The 12565-nt window shown below is 40.5% G+C and overlaps 1 protein-coding gene and 1 long non-coding RNA gene across 4 annotated transcripts; one reads left to right on the top strand and one right to left on the bottom strand.

The window, feature by feature from the left end:
- Window positions 1-5543, bottom strand: cirbpa (cold inducible RNA binding protein a). Of its 3 annotated transcripts, XR_014126067.1 has the most exons (8): window positions 5432-5543; window positions 4706-4809; window positions 4493-4599; window positions 4250-4391; window positions 3907-4099; window positions 3703-3758; window positions 744-830; window positions 1-596 (listed from the first exon to the last, which is right to left on the bottom strand). XR_014126067.1 is itself a non-coding variant. In XM_027018891.3 (7 exons), the coding sequence occupies exons 2-7, from the start codon at window positions 4803-4805 to the stop codon at window positions 3068-3070; spliced, it is 612 nt and encodes a 203-aa protein (XP_026874692.2). In that variant the 5' UTR covers window positions 4806-4809; window positions 5432-5543; the 3' UTR covers window positions 2305-3067. The 3 variants fall into 3 exon arrangements, 2 of the variants coding, with proteins under 2 accessions (XP_026874692.2, XP_026874694.2); XM_027018891.3 differs by lacking the exons at window positions 1-596; window positions 744-830 and adding an exon at window positions 2305-3081; XM_027018893.3 differs by lacking the exons at window positions 1-596; window positions 744-830 and adding an exon at window positions 2305-2504.
- Window positions 5024-8053, top strand: LOC113582874 (uncharacterized). Its single transcript, XR_003411192.3, has 3 exons — window positions 5024-5195; window positions 5916-5985; window positions 6853-8053. It is a non-coding gene; the product is annotated as an uncharacterized LOC113582874 (long non-coding RNA).
- Window positions 8054-12565: the final 4512 nt, after the last annotated feature.

The following is a 12565-nucleotide window of genomic DNA, read 5'->3' as shown; positions in this document are numbered from 1 at the left end:
TAGTTCTGAATGTTGGTACTTTATTTATAGAATGCTGAAAAAGAGACACGTTCTTCAATTTCCAAAAGAAAACATCATTATAATACTGCACACCACAAAGGGCCAATTAATTAAAACATCTGCATCAGAAAAAGAATGACGTGTTACTTAAGCCTCATACTGAAGAATTTTTGGTAATTGCATCAAATTATTCAACTCACGAGGCATCTGTTTAGCTACTCAGCCTCTTTGGTCATCACATTTGTGACTTTTTGCCATCAGCTACAGCTACACAAAAGTGTCCTTATACATTGAAAGTGTACAACAGCAGCAATGATCCCTAGTTTGTCTGAATGTAATGCCAAAGATGAAAATTAGACACCAACACACCATTATTTCAATGATGAATATGTATTATAAATTAACCAGTTCACCTCAATTAAACCACTAGTGACATTTTCAGCATCTCTTACATGCATATTCACCTAAAGATTATGAAAGTGCTGTAACCCGTCTTGCCCAGCTATTAGTTGTCATGTGATCAAAACAAAATTCCATGGTAGCATCTCACTTTTGCTGCCATCTGACGTGACCCAAATCTCTTCTATATGCCACACCTAGGAAGATAAAGCAGTACTCTCTGAGCCAACTGTAGCTGTACCCAGTTTTATGTTCATCTTTACCAGTATGAAAGCATTACTATTAAGAGTAAGAATCACTAACAAAACAACATTTTGGAAGACAGTAAATATTTGAATACAAACCTCAATCTACAGCATGGGAGATTAACCATCACTGCCACACAAGGAGTGTTTGACACTGAAAGACCTTTCCCAGGAGACATTTTCAACCTAGTCAAAAACAAACAAGCAATCACTAGGCAAGAACAGACAGGTATCATAAATGAACTAATACTTTGTTAGATAATAGATACTACAAGAAGTATTTTATTAAAAATGAAGAGTTAGCACTAGCTAACATGGAGCATGAGCAAAACAGACAAATACACTGACTCTACAGGTCACGAAGGAAACTGTGCTCCAGAGGGTGACTGCGTTAACTCCGAGATGGGTCAGAGCACAAACAAATTTTCACAGGTTCAAGAATGGCTCAGGATGGGTGAATGAGACATGAGAATAGAAGTGGACAGGGGTTGAACCAGGTCTCATTCACAGCGTCTTGACGCCCCCCCACATGTGAATTTAAAGCTCAAAATGCCAGGCTCCCGGAGAGGGCGACAGGTGACAATAGGGCCTCAGGACACCATGCAGACGTGTGTCGAGAGGGCTAGGACTGACATTTGTGGCATGGTGGGGACGTAACTTGGTAAACACTGACGCATTTACTTAGAGAAAAATAATACGGAATAAAGAAGGTTTGAAGGTTGTGAACAGGAGAGCAAATGAAGGTTACCTCGCACATACAGGCCTACTGTTTCTCCAAACATCAACTAGCCCACGAGAGCAGCAGTTCCCTCCTGTTCCAATGACAGGAGGCTCACTTCGGTAGGTGCAAAACTTCATTCTCCAAGGATGCGAGTGAGGAATTTTGCTCCCCGCTTTACAGAAGCACAGCTCTTGGATACACTGATGCATTTTCTTTTTGTACCAGAGCCAAAAGCAGAACTGTTAACCAGCACAACTGTCCAATCATTGGGTTATTGCAATAGTTTTTGGTGAACTGTTAACTGCACCAAAGGTTACGGTTTTGCTAAAAATGTTTTTAAAACAGTAAAAAGCCTTTTTTTTTTTTTAAAGGGCACAACTTGCAATTCTAATACAGCAGCATTTAAAATGAACAGCCCTAATGTTGGCATTGTACATCATATGGTGACACATAATTATAATCTTTAAAAAAGATTCAGTGTCAAAGTGCATGTGACCTTACATGTAATCATTTGCCTAATTTCCCTTCAGAGTAAATCTAACACCTCCCACTTTACACTGATAGTTGGACACTTTCCCCTTTCCTTATACCATCAGATCAAAAGTAGGCACTAGTTCCAATTTGTGTGCAGTTTAAGAAGGTTAGTGCAACTTTCCCTTAAATTTTTACATAATTAAAAATTTGGTATTTTGATTTTGAGCCACTGGCTTTTGGAAACCATTCAGCACTGCAAACTAGTTTAAAAGCACAAGCAAAATCAGAGCATTTTCAACAGTTTGTTTCATTTAATAGGCTCCATAAAGCCAAAAAATCAAAAAAACAAACAAACAAAATGTAAAGAATAGTGAGTCAGTTTCGACACAGAACAGAGCACATTCCTCCCCGGTAGTTTGGGGGAGGAGCTGAGTTATAGTACTAACAGGTTTTCAAAGTTAATCCTTTATCTTCCACATAAGATTACTATATAGTTTACTAGTTTCGGTCCATCATGACAGCACGTTTTTCTTTTTTTCTTTTCTTAAAAATGCAAAACGTTGGAGCAGAGCAGAAGATACCTCAGGGTGAGTGAGGCTGAACGTGGCAAGCTTCAAGAAGAGCGCCAGTGCTGACCACCTCACTCGAGCAGTGTGTTCACCAGTCTGAAAGGAATTCACTGTTTGGATACTTGACATGGACAAAGGCTCCCCCCCTACTGTCTATTAAAAGAGCTGTTTTCAAATGGATATCTTATAGCTGTAGCATCATTTTAACCGAATCCACCATAAAAGCAAAAAATGCCCTTTAAGAGGTAGAAATCCATTAAAATGCGGGGTGACCCAGAATGGGGGACAAAACTTAGAGATCCCTCAGGTTTCGAATTGTAGCATACCCCATGCAAATGTGTAATTGGTGGTTGGGCCAGTAATGAGAACACTGTGGCTGCTGCTTTGAGCAGACCATAAGAACTGTTTGGTTGTGGGGTCTCATTGATCATAAAAAAAAAAAAACCAAAACAAACTTAGGAACCAGGATGCTCCTTGCAAACACAAAACATTTCACAGCCAATATGAACAGACTTCCCACCTCCACAGAGTTTTTTGTTTTGTTTTTTTTCCTTTTAAATAAAAACAACAGAAAGCTACTACATGAACAAACAGATCCTTGAGGAGTACATCTTTAGAAAACGCACAGCCAGTGAAGTGAAGGGTTGGGTCTTGGGTTTTTACTCGTGTGCAGCTGAGGAGGAAGCAGGTACACATGAGAAGACACGGAAGCATCGGCACACAGTTTTGGTTAACTAGACAGACAACATCCCTCACAGCCATCAGTCTGAACAAGGCATGGCAAAAGTGCCAAAAAACGGGTGGCTCCACAATTCACAGGCCTGGGGGGGGGGATGTGTGTGAGGATATTGGCTGCAACTCATTTACTAGGCGGAGCATAAGTAAGCACACACAAAGCCTCATTTAGAAGCAGATACTGTCCCTCAAAGTCAGGAGGTGGCCAAAGCAATGTGAAAATGCCATTCCCCACTTCACTGACTCAAAGTCAAGCATGTGACTGGTCTTAAGAACACCTCTACTGTTGGGTAACTCATTAGAAAGGGTCAACACAGCCGACTTGTCAAATGTCCATAAAACAAACAAACAAACAAAAAAAAAAACATGGCGCACAAGGTCTGTTCCCCACATTTGTAAATATTATGTACTGAAGCAACAAAAAACTTGAGTTTAAAAGGTTTTTTTTTAGGAATGCCTCTAAAATTCATGGGATTATACATGACAATCTGTAGCTTCCTTAGGGCATGTAGTGCACTAAGACATGAGTTCTAGGAGAGAAGGGACTGCTAATACATACCATAGCCATCATATCCATCTCTGTATGAACCTCCACGGTCTCCATAACCGGAACCCCTGAAGAGACAGAAAGACACCAAAAGCATTCAGTCATATGGCTGAGCAGGGGACTAGATCTCTACTTAATCGCATTTGGGATCATCTGCTCTACTACAATAAGGTGATGACTTAAGTGAACCCAAGATAAAAGGGACTTAATTCTCACCTGTCTCTACTGTATCCACCACCCTCTCCAGAGGAGTAGCCACTGCCACCTCCACTCTTGTAACCACCTCCTCCACTATAGCTCCTGTCTCCTCCATAACCACGGTCACCGCCACCGTAGCCCCTGTCCCCTCCACCATAGCTGCGGTCACCCCCTCCATAACCCCTGTCACCACCTCCATATCCCCCACCACCTAGGGGGAAAAAAAGCAACACATTTCTGTTGTTTTGCCATCTTATTAACAACAATAATAATAAATGCAGTTCTCAATCATTACACAGGCTACTTTAAGACTGTATTCAAGTTAAATTACTTGAAGCAGGCCACATTTGCCCATCCTCACCTCTTGGTCCACCTCTTCCTCTCCCTCCCCTAAAAAATCCACCGCCTCTTCCTCCGCCACCGGCCCTGTATCCACCGCCGCCTGAACGGCCGCTGCCTCCTTTGCCTGCCTCGTCCACGCGGATCGGCCTGCCGTCCACAGACTACGAGGAGAAATCCCCCCAAAAAAACAGTCAGTCAAAGCGCCGATTCGCATCGACACACTGAAACGGGCTTTGATGGAGATTTTTTTTTTTTGTCGTACCTTTCCATTCATTCCTTCTAGAGCATCTTTTGCATCGTCCGGATTCTCGAAGGTAACAAAACCAAAACCCCTCGACCTGTTCGTTTCCCTGTTTCTGGCAACGTGGACTGCGAGACAGAGAAGCACGTCGGGTACAGGAAGTTTAAAACCGCTCCAAAACAATGTTTTTTTTTCCCCCCCAATATTTTTAACGGGAACAAACACAAAACTCACCGTTTGTGATAACGCCGTATTTGGAGAAGGCTTCTTCAAGCGACTGCTCTGTTGTGTCGAAGCTAAGTCCGCCAATAAAAAGCTTACCTTCGTCAGACATGTTTCTGCAAAAAATAAAAATAAAAGCGTAAATCTAATAGCCACGTCGACTGATTAACACGTTCGTTAAAACACAAAGCTTCGCTAATTGCACAATAAAACAAACATCCGCACTACACGTTCCTCGTGTTTAGCGAGCTAAGCTAACGGCAAGCTAGCTCACGCGCATCTTAAAGTAGGTCAAACAATACACCCCTCCCCCATCAACGCGCTCGCGCTAACTACCCGAGCTAGCCAGCCTAGCCAACCTAACGACGACGCCGCATTTGACAATCCGAAAGCACGACTTTACTATATAACGTGCAAATCCGACACACATACTGTTGCGATATTTTTTTTTTTTAACCACGCTGCCATAACGTGTTTTAATTTGGACGACCTGGCTGTAACGGTAAGCTGCCTAGCAAGTTGGCTAGCTCGCCGATAAGAACAGAGCTAGTTGGTTAGCCAGAAACGCCATTTTAACTCGCCTGATTTGGTTAGCTTAGCTTAGCTACGTACAACCCGCAAAGAAAGCCGTTTAGCTAACGGTAGCCTGCTCCTGTTTACGTTTACATTACAGAGAAATCAGAATAAAAACAAATTATCCGTTTAAAAAAGACAGTTATTACGAATTAACGGACGTACCTTCCCTAGCTACTATAGATAGCGAAATAGGAGATTGAGTTGTAGCTCTTGTAATGTCCGCCTACTCCGGCGAGTCGAGCTCAATGTAGGGGGTGGAGAAGGTTGATCTTAGCTTTTAACCACGAAGCGGATAGGAGGGACCAAATTGCCAAACGATTTTAATATTCGGCAGAGCTAGTAATTATCGCGCTTTCAGTGTTAGAAAAAATTGTACCTTACACTCATTGAATTATTAACATTATCCTTATTTCGATAAACCACTTAATTTATATTGATAAATTCTATATAATGGAAGATGCTGGGCACTTATTTTACAAGCCCAGACTGTAGCCAATAATTTGCATACCTTGCATGTTTAAATATACTTTTTAAAAACCATGCCATAGACATACCGGTGATCTGTTTCAATTCAGTGTACTGTAAACAAAGACTAAAAATTAACTACGATATAGGCTTGCTTAAAAAAATTATTGTTTAATTGCAGAGCCTGCCAAATTATTCTGTAAGGAACAGGCCTACAGAAGAATAGAAGTCACCATGTCTTCACTCATTTGGTATGTATTTTTCTGTCTTCTTTCACAATTACCTGGGGACCCTTGGCATTCATATTAAAATGCAATTTCCAAAGCCACCACTTTGCACTTAGCAATCTAGACAATAGAAATGCTTGTGTGTGAAGTTTATTCATTGACATTCCCCTCAGTGTTCAACACCTTCAACCCCATTACAGTGATCTACAAACTCAGAGACCTTGGTATACCCAACCCCACTTGCAGCAGGGTTTTGGACTTTCTCAATTGCAGGCACCAGTCTTTCATAACGAGTGGATCCATGTCCTCTACACTCATAATGAACACTGGTGCCCCAAAGGGTTGTGTTGTGAACCCACTTGTGTACTCCTTATTTACCCTGTATGACTGGATTGTCAGGGATCACGTCATTAAAAATGCAGAGCGCTCTACTGTAATAGGCTTGATGCATAATAATGGTGAGACATCTTACAAGGAAGAGGTAGAACTGCTGGTGAACTGGTGCACTGAGAACAATCTGCATCTCACATCAGAACGATTAAAGAGCTGATCATATATAATCACCCCTTCTTTTTACATTCCAACCTTTAAAGCCTCCACCATTATATCCAAATTATTCACCAACAAATTAAAGTCCAATATCAAGTTTGCTACCATTATCTTTAAATGCAGTGTTTCTCCTTTTAAAAAAACAAAACAAAACAATGACATCATCTCATACCACTGACTGATAAGTTATTTTTCTGTATCACTCTGTGTCTGGTACACATACGGTGGCCTTCAAGGACCACGGCACTATGTTTCATTCACAGATCACTTTATAAAAATATAGAACAACATCCAACTCAATACTTTTTTTCTCATTTACCTACAATTTGTGTCTCACATCAGAAAGACTAGGGAGCCGATCCCTGACTTCAGGAAGCAGAGTGTGACCCACAGATTCATCATCATAAATGAAAGTACTGCTGAGAGAAGTGACTGCTTCAAGTTCCTTGGAGTCCAGATAAGCCAAGACCTCACATGTGCCTTACACACTTGCACCCTCAGCACGATAGCCACCTGTGCCTACATTTCCTCAGGCAGCTGAGAAAGATCATCCTGCACTTTCAGATCCTTAGTAATCTCCACAGCTTTCTACAGATGCATGTTAGAAAGCATACTATCTGTAGGATAGTTTAATACAGTAGATCTACTGTGTCTGACTGCAGGCTCTGGAGAAGCTGGTCAGAGCAGCTAGAGCATCACTGAGAGAACAGTGCCGACATCAGCCATAGCCGACATTTATGAACAGAGATGTCTGAGGAGAGCTCTCAGTATCCCCAGGGATGACATACACTCTAAATACCACCTATTCACTCTCCTACCTTTATGCAGGAGGTACTAGATTATCCAGTCACAAAAACAGGGACAGTTTCTACTGTCCTAAATTCCCAATTAGCTGGCTTTAAAGTTGTAAATCCAAATAGCAAATAAAGATGCAGACTCAAAAATTAATTGAACAGAATAGCCGGTCCCATTCTTTATTGCAAGTTAAGGATAAGTTAAGGATCCAGAGAATGTCTGACATTTACACAGGAGTTAAATTTTTCCAAGGGCAATTATATAATTGTCCCACCTTTTTTTTACATATTGATCTTTGAAGTTTCCACCATTATATCCAAATAATGCATTATTTACCATTATGCAGATTGATATTCAATACTTTATAACAGTTGGAATTTGGTACCATTATATTCAGATAAAAGACTTCTCATTTAAAACAAAAAATCTCATTTTGACCACCTACTATTTATAACTGTTTTTTGTACCACTTGGTACCTGTTGCTAAAACAAACCAGAATAATCTGCCTTACTCCTGCTCAGTGGCCTTGAAGTTCTCTGCACTATATCCTGAGATACCCACCGAAACATTATAAATCTTGATGCTTTCAAACACACTTTTGTACTACCCTACACCTGGTACAGAGACCCTCGAAGGCCAATATACTGAAATCACAGATCACCTTATAGAATACAGGATAATATTTAGCTGACTGCTTTAACCTTCTTTTACCTAAAATATTTTATTACATCACTTCCTCAGAGCTGTGCTTTTTCCTACTCTCTCTCTCTCTCTCTCTCTCTCTCTCTCTCACACACACACACACACACACACACACACACACACACACACTCACACACACAGACACAGAGTGTAGAACTACAACTACTGTAATACAGGTTTCACCAATCAGGACCATGAATATATGTATAACGCACACTTATACTGCAGTGTGAAATTGGTATAATCCACATGTAATCACCAATATGGATTGTGCAATACTTGAATTATGCATGTTACAAGAATGTGCAATTATATCTGTTAACACAGATAGTAACTCAGCATATCTTTTGGTGCTTTATGAACAGTACCATTACATGTAACATAGTTACTGTGTAATATGCTGAGTTTTTAAAAAAAACCTTTTTCTTGTGCACTTTAGTATTGTCTCAGTGTACGTACACAAATGAGGCAGTAAGAAAGCTTCATGATATGTTGTATAATGTCAATAAAAACTGAATTTAATTAAATTCAAATAAACAAAGGAATGAAAATCCACCTGGATGCCCTGTGGTCCGATGGCCTATGGTGTGAAGTGGTGTGATGGTGATTGCTCTCTGATTTGCAAGCGTTTGAATGCTGAGACCACTGATTTAGAAAGTGAATGGCTATTCAAAGTAGCCCCACCTCTAAAAAGAAAAGCACCATGAACGCGTTCATCAAAGTAGTGTTTCGCATGGTTTTTGCGCAGTTTTTTGCAGCTGTTAACATGTGGGCCTATAGATTTACAATCGTTCTGATACCTGTATGTCCATAATGGGCAAACTAACTCTTCTTCTTATAATGATGTTACAGTGATCTACACGTTTCATTTTTCTCTATTTTCATGAATTACGCTGATGATAATAATGAAAGCAAAAGATGGAGGATATAGAAAACATAGTGCCTGGCTATAGCCTACAGTCTAAGATGTACACCGTTAAAAATATAGCCTATCAATTCAAAAGAAACATGCAGGTAAATCATCGTAGGTCAAGCTGACTACACATTCATTCACTAAAACTCAAAAGTACATGTGTAAATTGAAATCTAAGCAAATAGGCAACAGACTCATCCCAGGGATGCTCTTCTCCTTTTGTTATCTGTATTTGTTTTAGGAATTTCAAAGACTATTTTCTTCTCTGACCTGTAACTGGGATAAACCACTAAAAAGTTGTGTTGTACAATATGAGGGCACAAAAGAATGACATTTTTCTACACTTCAAGGGCAATTATATAATAACCCCTCCTTTTATATTACAACCTTTAAAGCCTCCATCATTATATCCAAAGTATTCACCAACAAATTAAAATCCAATATCAAGTTTGCTACCATTATCTTCAAACGCAGAGTTTCTCCTTTAAAACAACAACAACAACAACAACAAAAGCCCAATGGCATCATCTCATACCACTGACTGACAAAAGTTATTCTTCTGTATCACTCTGTGTCCGGTAAACCTACTTTGGCCTTTAAGGACCACTATACCATGTTTCATACACAGATCACTTTATAAAAATGCAGAACAACTCAATACTTTAACTATACTCAGTACTCTAATTCAATACTTTAACTCTCATTTACCATCAAACATTTTATCACCTCATTTAGTCAGAGGAATGCTCTTCTCACTTTTTGTATTTGTTTTTGGAATTTCAAAGACTATTTTCTTCTCTGACCTGTAACTGTGATGGTGGGAGGCAGCAAGAGGCATGGCCAAAAGAAGACGCTCTTTATTATCCATAACTAAAGATACAGATAAGTAACGACAGAAGAAAACAAAAAGGGAACGGGGACCTGTGGGGAGAGGAACAAGGATCAGGTGAGAGGGATTAGTCGGTAGGTGACTGGGAGCGGGATGCATCCCTCCTGCTGGGGAAGATCAGCCAACCATGACAGTAACTGGGAGAAACCTCTAAGCTGCCTTGTACAATATGATGAAACACAAAATGACTCCCTGGGGCAGCCCAGGTTGGGCTTCAGTGCTAGGCGTGACATGACCATTAGTTGCACTGGCAATAATAATGTGCTTTACTATTAATTAATTAATTTCCTAATAAACTACAGCAAACTGTATATTTGACATCAGTAGCGTGGGTTTCATTTCAACTTTTGGGGGACACACCGCTCACACCACCCAACATAACAAATTATATGAGTAGTGTGAGTAGGAAAATTAGACGTGTGTTTAACATATAGTTTCAATCCTGTCACAGAGGTAGGTGGGTGTAGTGTTGGTAGTCTTGGCTAAGGTCACTCACTGATACAACCTGGTGGAATTTCCCACGTAGGGGACTGAAATCCAATACAGCCTTACGTGTTCCTGCGTATTAAGTAACTTTAAAAAGTACATTAAAAAGTTCCTAGTTTTAAGTAACTCTCGTAAAATAGCAACGTTCATTTACTATCTTACTATCTATCTTTTGCCGACTCCTCGCGCAAAGCACGCACGTGCCAAGATCACAAAGGTACCGCTGTTACAGCCTCACGTGTGCCGTCCTTCGTTTCCCCAGAAAACAACAAGCAGCTTAAGGTTAGTGTGAACAGCAGAAGCCGCACTGAACCTGACATTTTCAGTTTCGATCGGGACCACTTTAATACGTAGTACTGAAATCCAGCATGCTCTACGTATCCGATATGCTGAATATGAGCAGAATATATACTAACAAATGCTAACATTTCTAGGAAAACGATATATCACTTAGAAAAAAACACTGGGAGACACTAACAATCTGAAACTTATCTCCAGGCATTGTTGCGACGAGCTAATTGCTTATAATTTGGCAAGGATGGATACAATGTTACTGTACTGCAATAATACGTTTAGCATCAATGCTGCATAGTAGCGTTTGAAAACGGAAAGAATGTTTCAAACACTGCTGACAGTAATCACTCAGCTGGGCTATCTACTAACTGGATAGACGTATACAAACGGCAGTGTTCGTTTGCACAAAAACCAGCTCTGCTCAGCTCGCCGTCGCCTCTCACGGCTCCACCTCAACGCGCCGGACGCTTCGCGTGGAAAAGGAATGGGCTTTGTTGCACGGCGTGTAAATGCACCGCACGGCCAGATCCGAATCCATAAATTGACTTATACATCAACCCAACTCAGCGTTCCTCATACTTTCACACCGATTTCAGTGACGGGATAGCCAGACTTCATTTTAACCCTCGCTCCACTTTTATCGTTGTTGTCTATTGCAGCAATCATCTAATTTACTGTAGGAACAATTTTATGGCATAGTAATGCAATTAATGGGCGCAGAGAGATCAGCAAATAAATGAATATGTTGTTCATTTGCTGTTGATCTTGGCGGGATATTTAAATCTTTTCCCCTCTAGATGCGGGTGCCACGCGAAGCAGTGTTCTTTTGCGCATGCGGGTCACTTTGGGAGCCAGATCTGTTCAGGGTAATGTCGGATAGAGAAGGTATTGTGAACACGCTAAAGAAAATCAGATTGGTCAGAAAAGCGGCCACTTCTACCTTCCCGAATGGATTACGGAATATAAGGGTGCGTGAACGTAGCCTTAGATTCCATAAAAAATAAAATAAATAAAAATCAAGCTTGGCTGCAATTTCATCACACATCCACTGGAGCACAGCGTTTCCCTTTCGTAAATGGGATGGCGTAAATACAATCTTGGAGCCACACTTTTAGGTGGCTTTTAAGGCTGTGTTTTCTTGCATTAGTTTTTATTGACGTGTATTTCTAAATGTGGTTTCTTTTGTATGATTTGTACTCTCAATTAAAAAAAATAAAATAAAACCATCTTCCACCCCACGAGCCTATATACGAGGGATCTCTATTTTGTTGTTTAAAAGCAATGACTGATAGAAAAAAATGTCGAAGAAGTGTATGTGTCTTAGCTCAGTGTTTGGCTCTGAGGGGCGACTTTACATTAAACCCTCTTCAGCCTTTTAAGATAAAGAAGTAACAGATTACAACAATAGTAGCAGCAGCAGCAACAACAACAACACCACAAAAAACCTTCTGCTATTGATATTATTCTTTTCCAAAATTAGTTTTGTCATTCCTTTCCCCATTACAAGCGCTAAAGCTACGTGTTTCATCTCCTCAATGTTCTGGGAATTCACCCTTTTCTTTCTAGGGTGGCCACCCAGGTGCTTGTTTGTCTCCCGTCATCTCTAGGCTTGGCTACTGCAGCTCTTTCCTGGCACGTCTTCCTATATGTGCCATCAGGCCCTTATCCAGAGGGCTGCAGCCCGGCTGGTCTTCAGTACTCCCAAATGCCAACTGAAGACTCATCTCTTTGATAAGTGCTCTTTGATACGCACTATACATGCACTTATAGCAAGATATTATATTTTCTCTCAGTGTAGGCCTTGATTCTTGTTTCTTGGAGTACCTTGGTTTGGACTCAAATCTATTTGTACTTGCTAAGGATAATTAGACAACTAGTTTTGTAAGTTGCTGTTGATGTGAGCATCTGCTAAATATGTACATGTAAAGTGCATGAATTGTTAGTTACTGGTTTTTATTGCTGAGTAATTTGCAGA

This window comes from Electrophorus electricus, chromosome 11 (genome assembly GCF_041902795.1).
Source record: "Electrophorus electricus isolate QZ-2024a chromosome 11, ASM4190279v1, whole genome shotgun sequence".
Classification (NCBI taxonomy): Eukaryota; Metazoa; Chordata; class Actinopteri; order Gymnotiformes; family Gymnotidae; genus Electrophorus; species Electrophorus electricus.
This window is presented reverse-complemented; position numbering and strand designations above follow the sequence as displayed.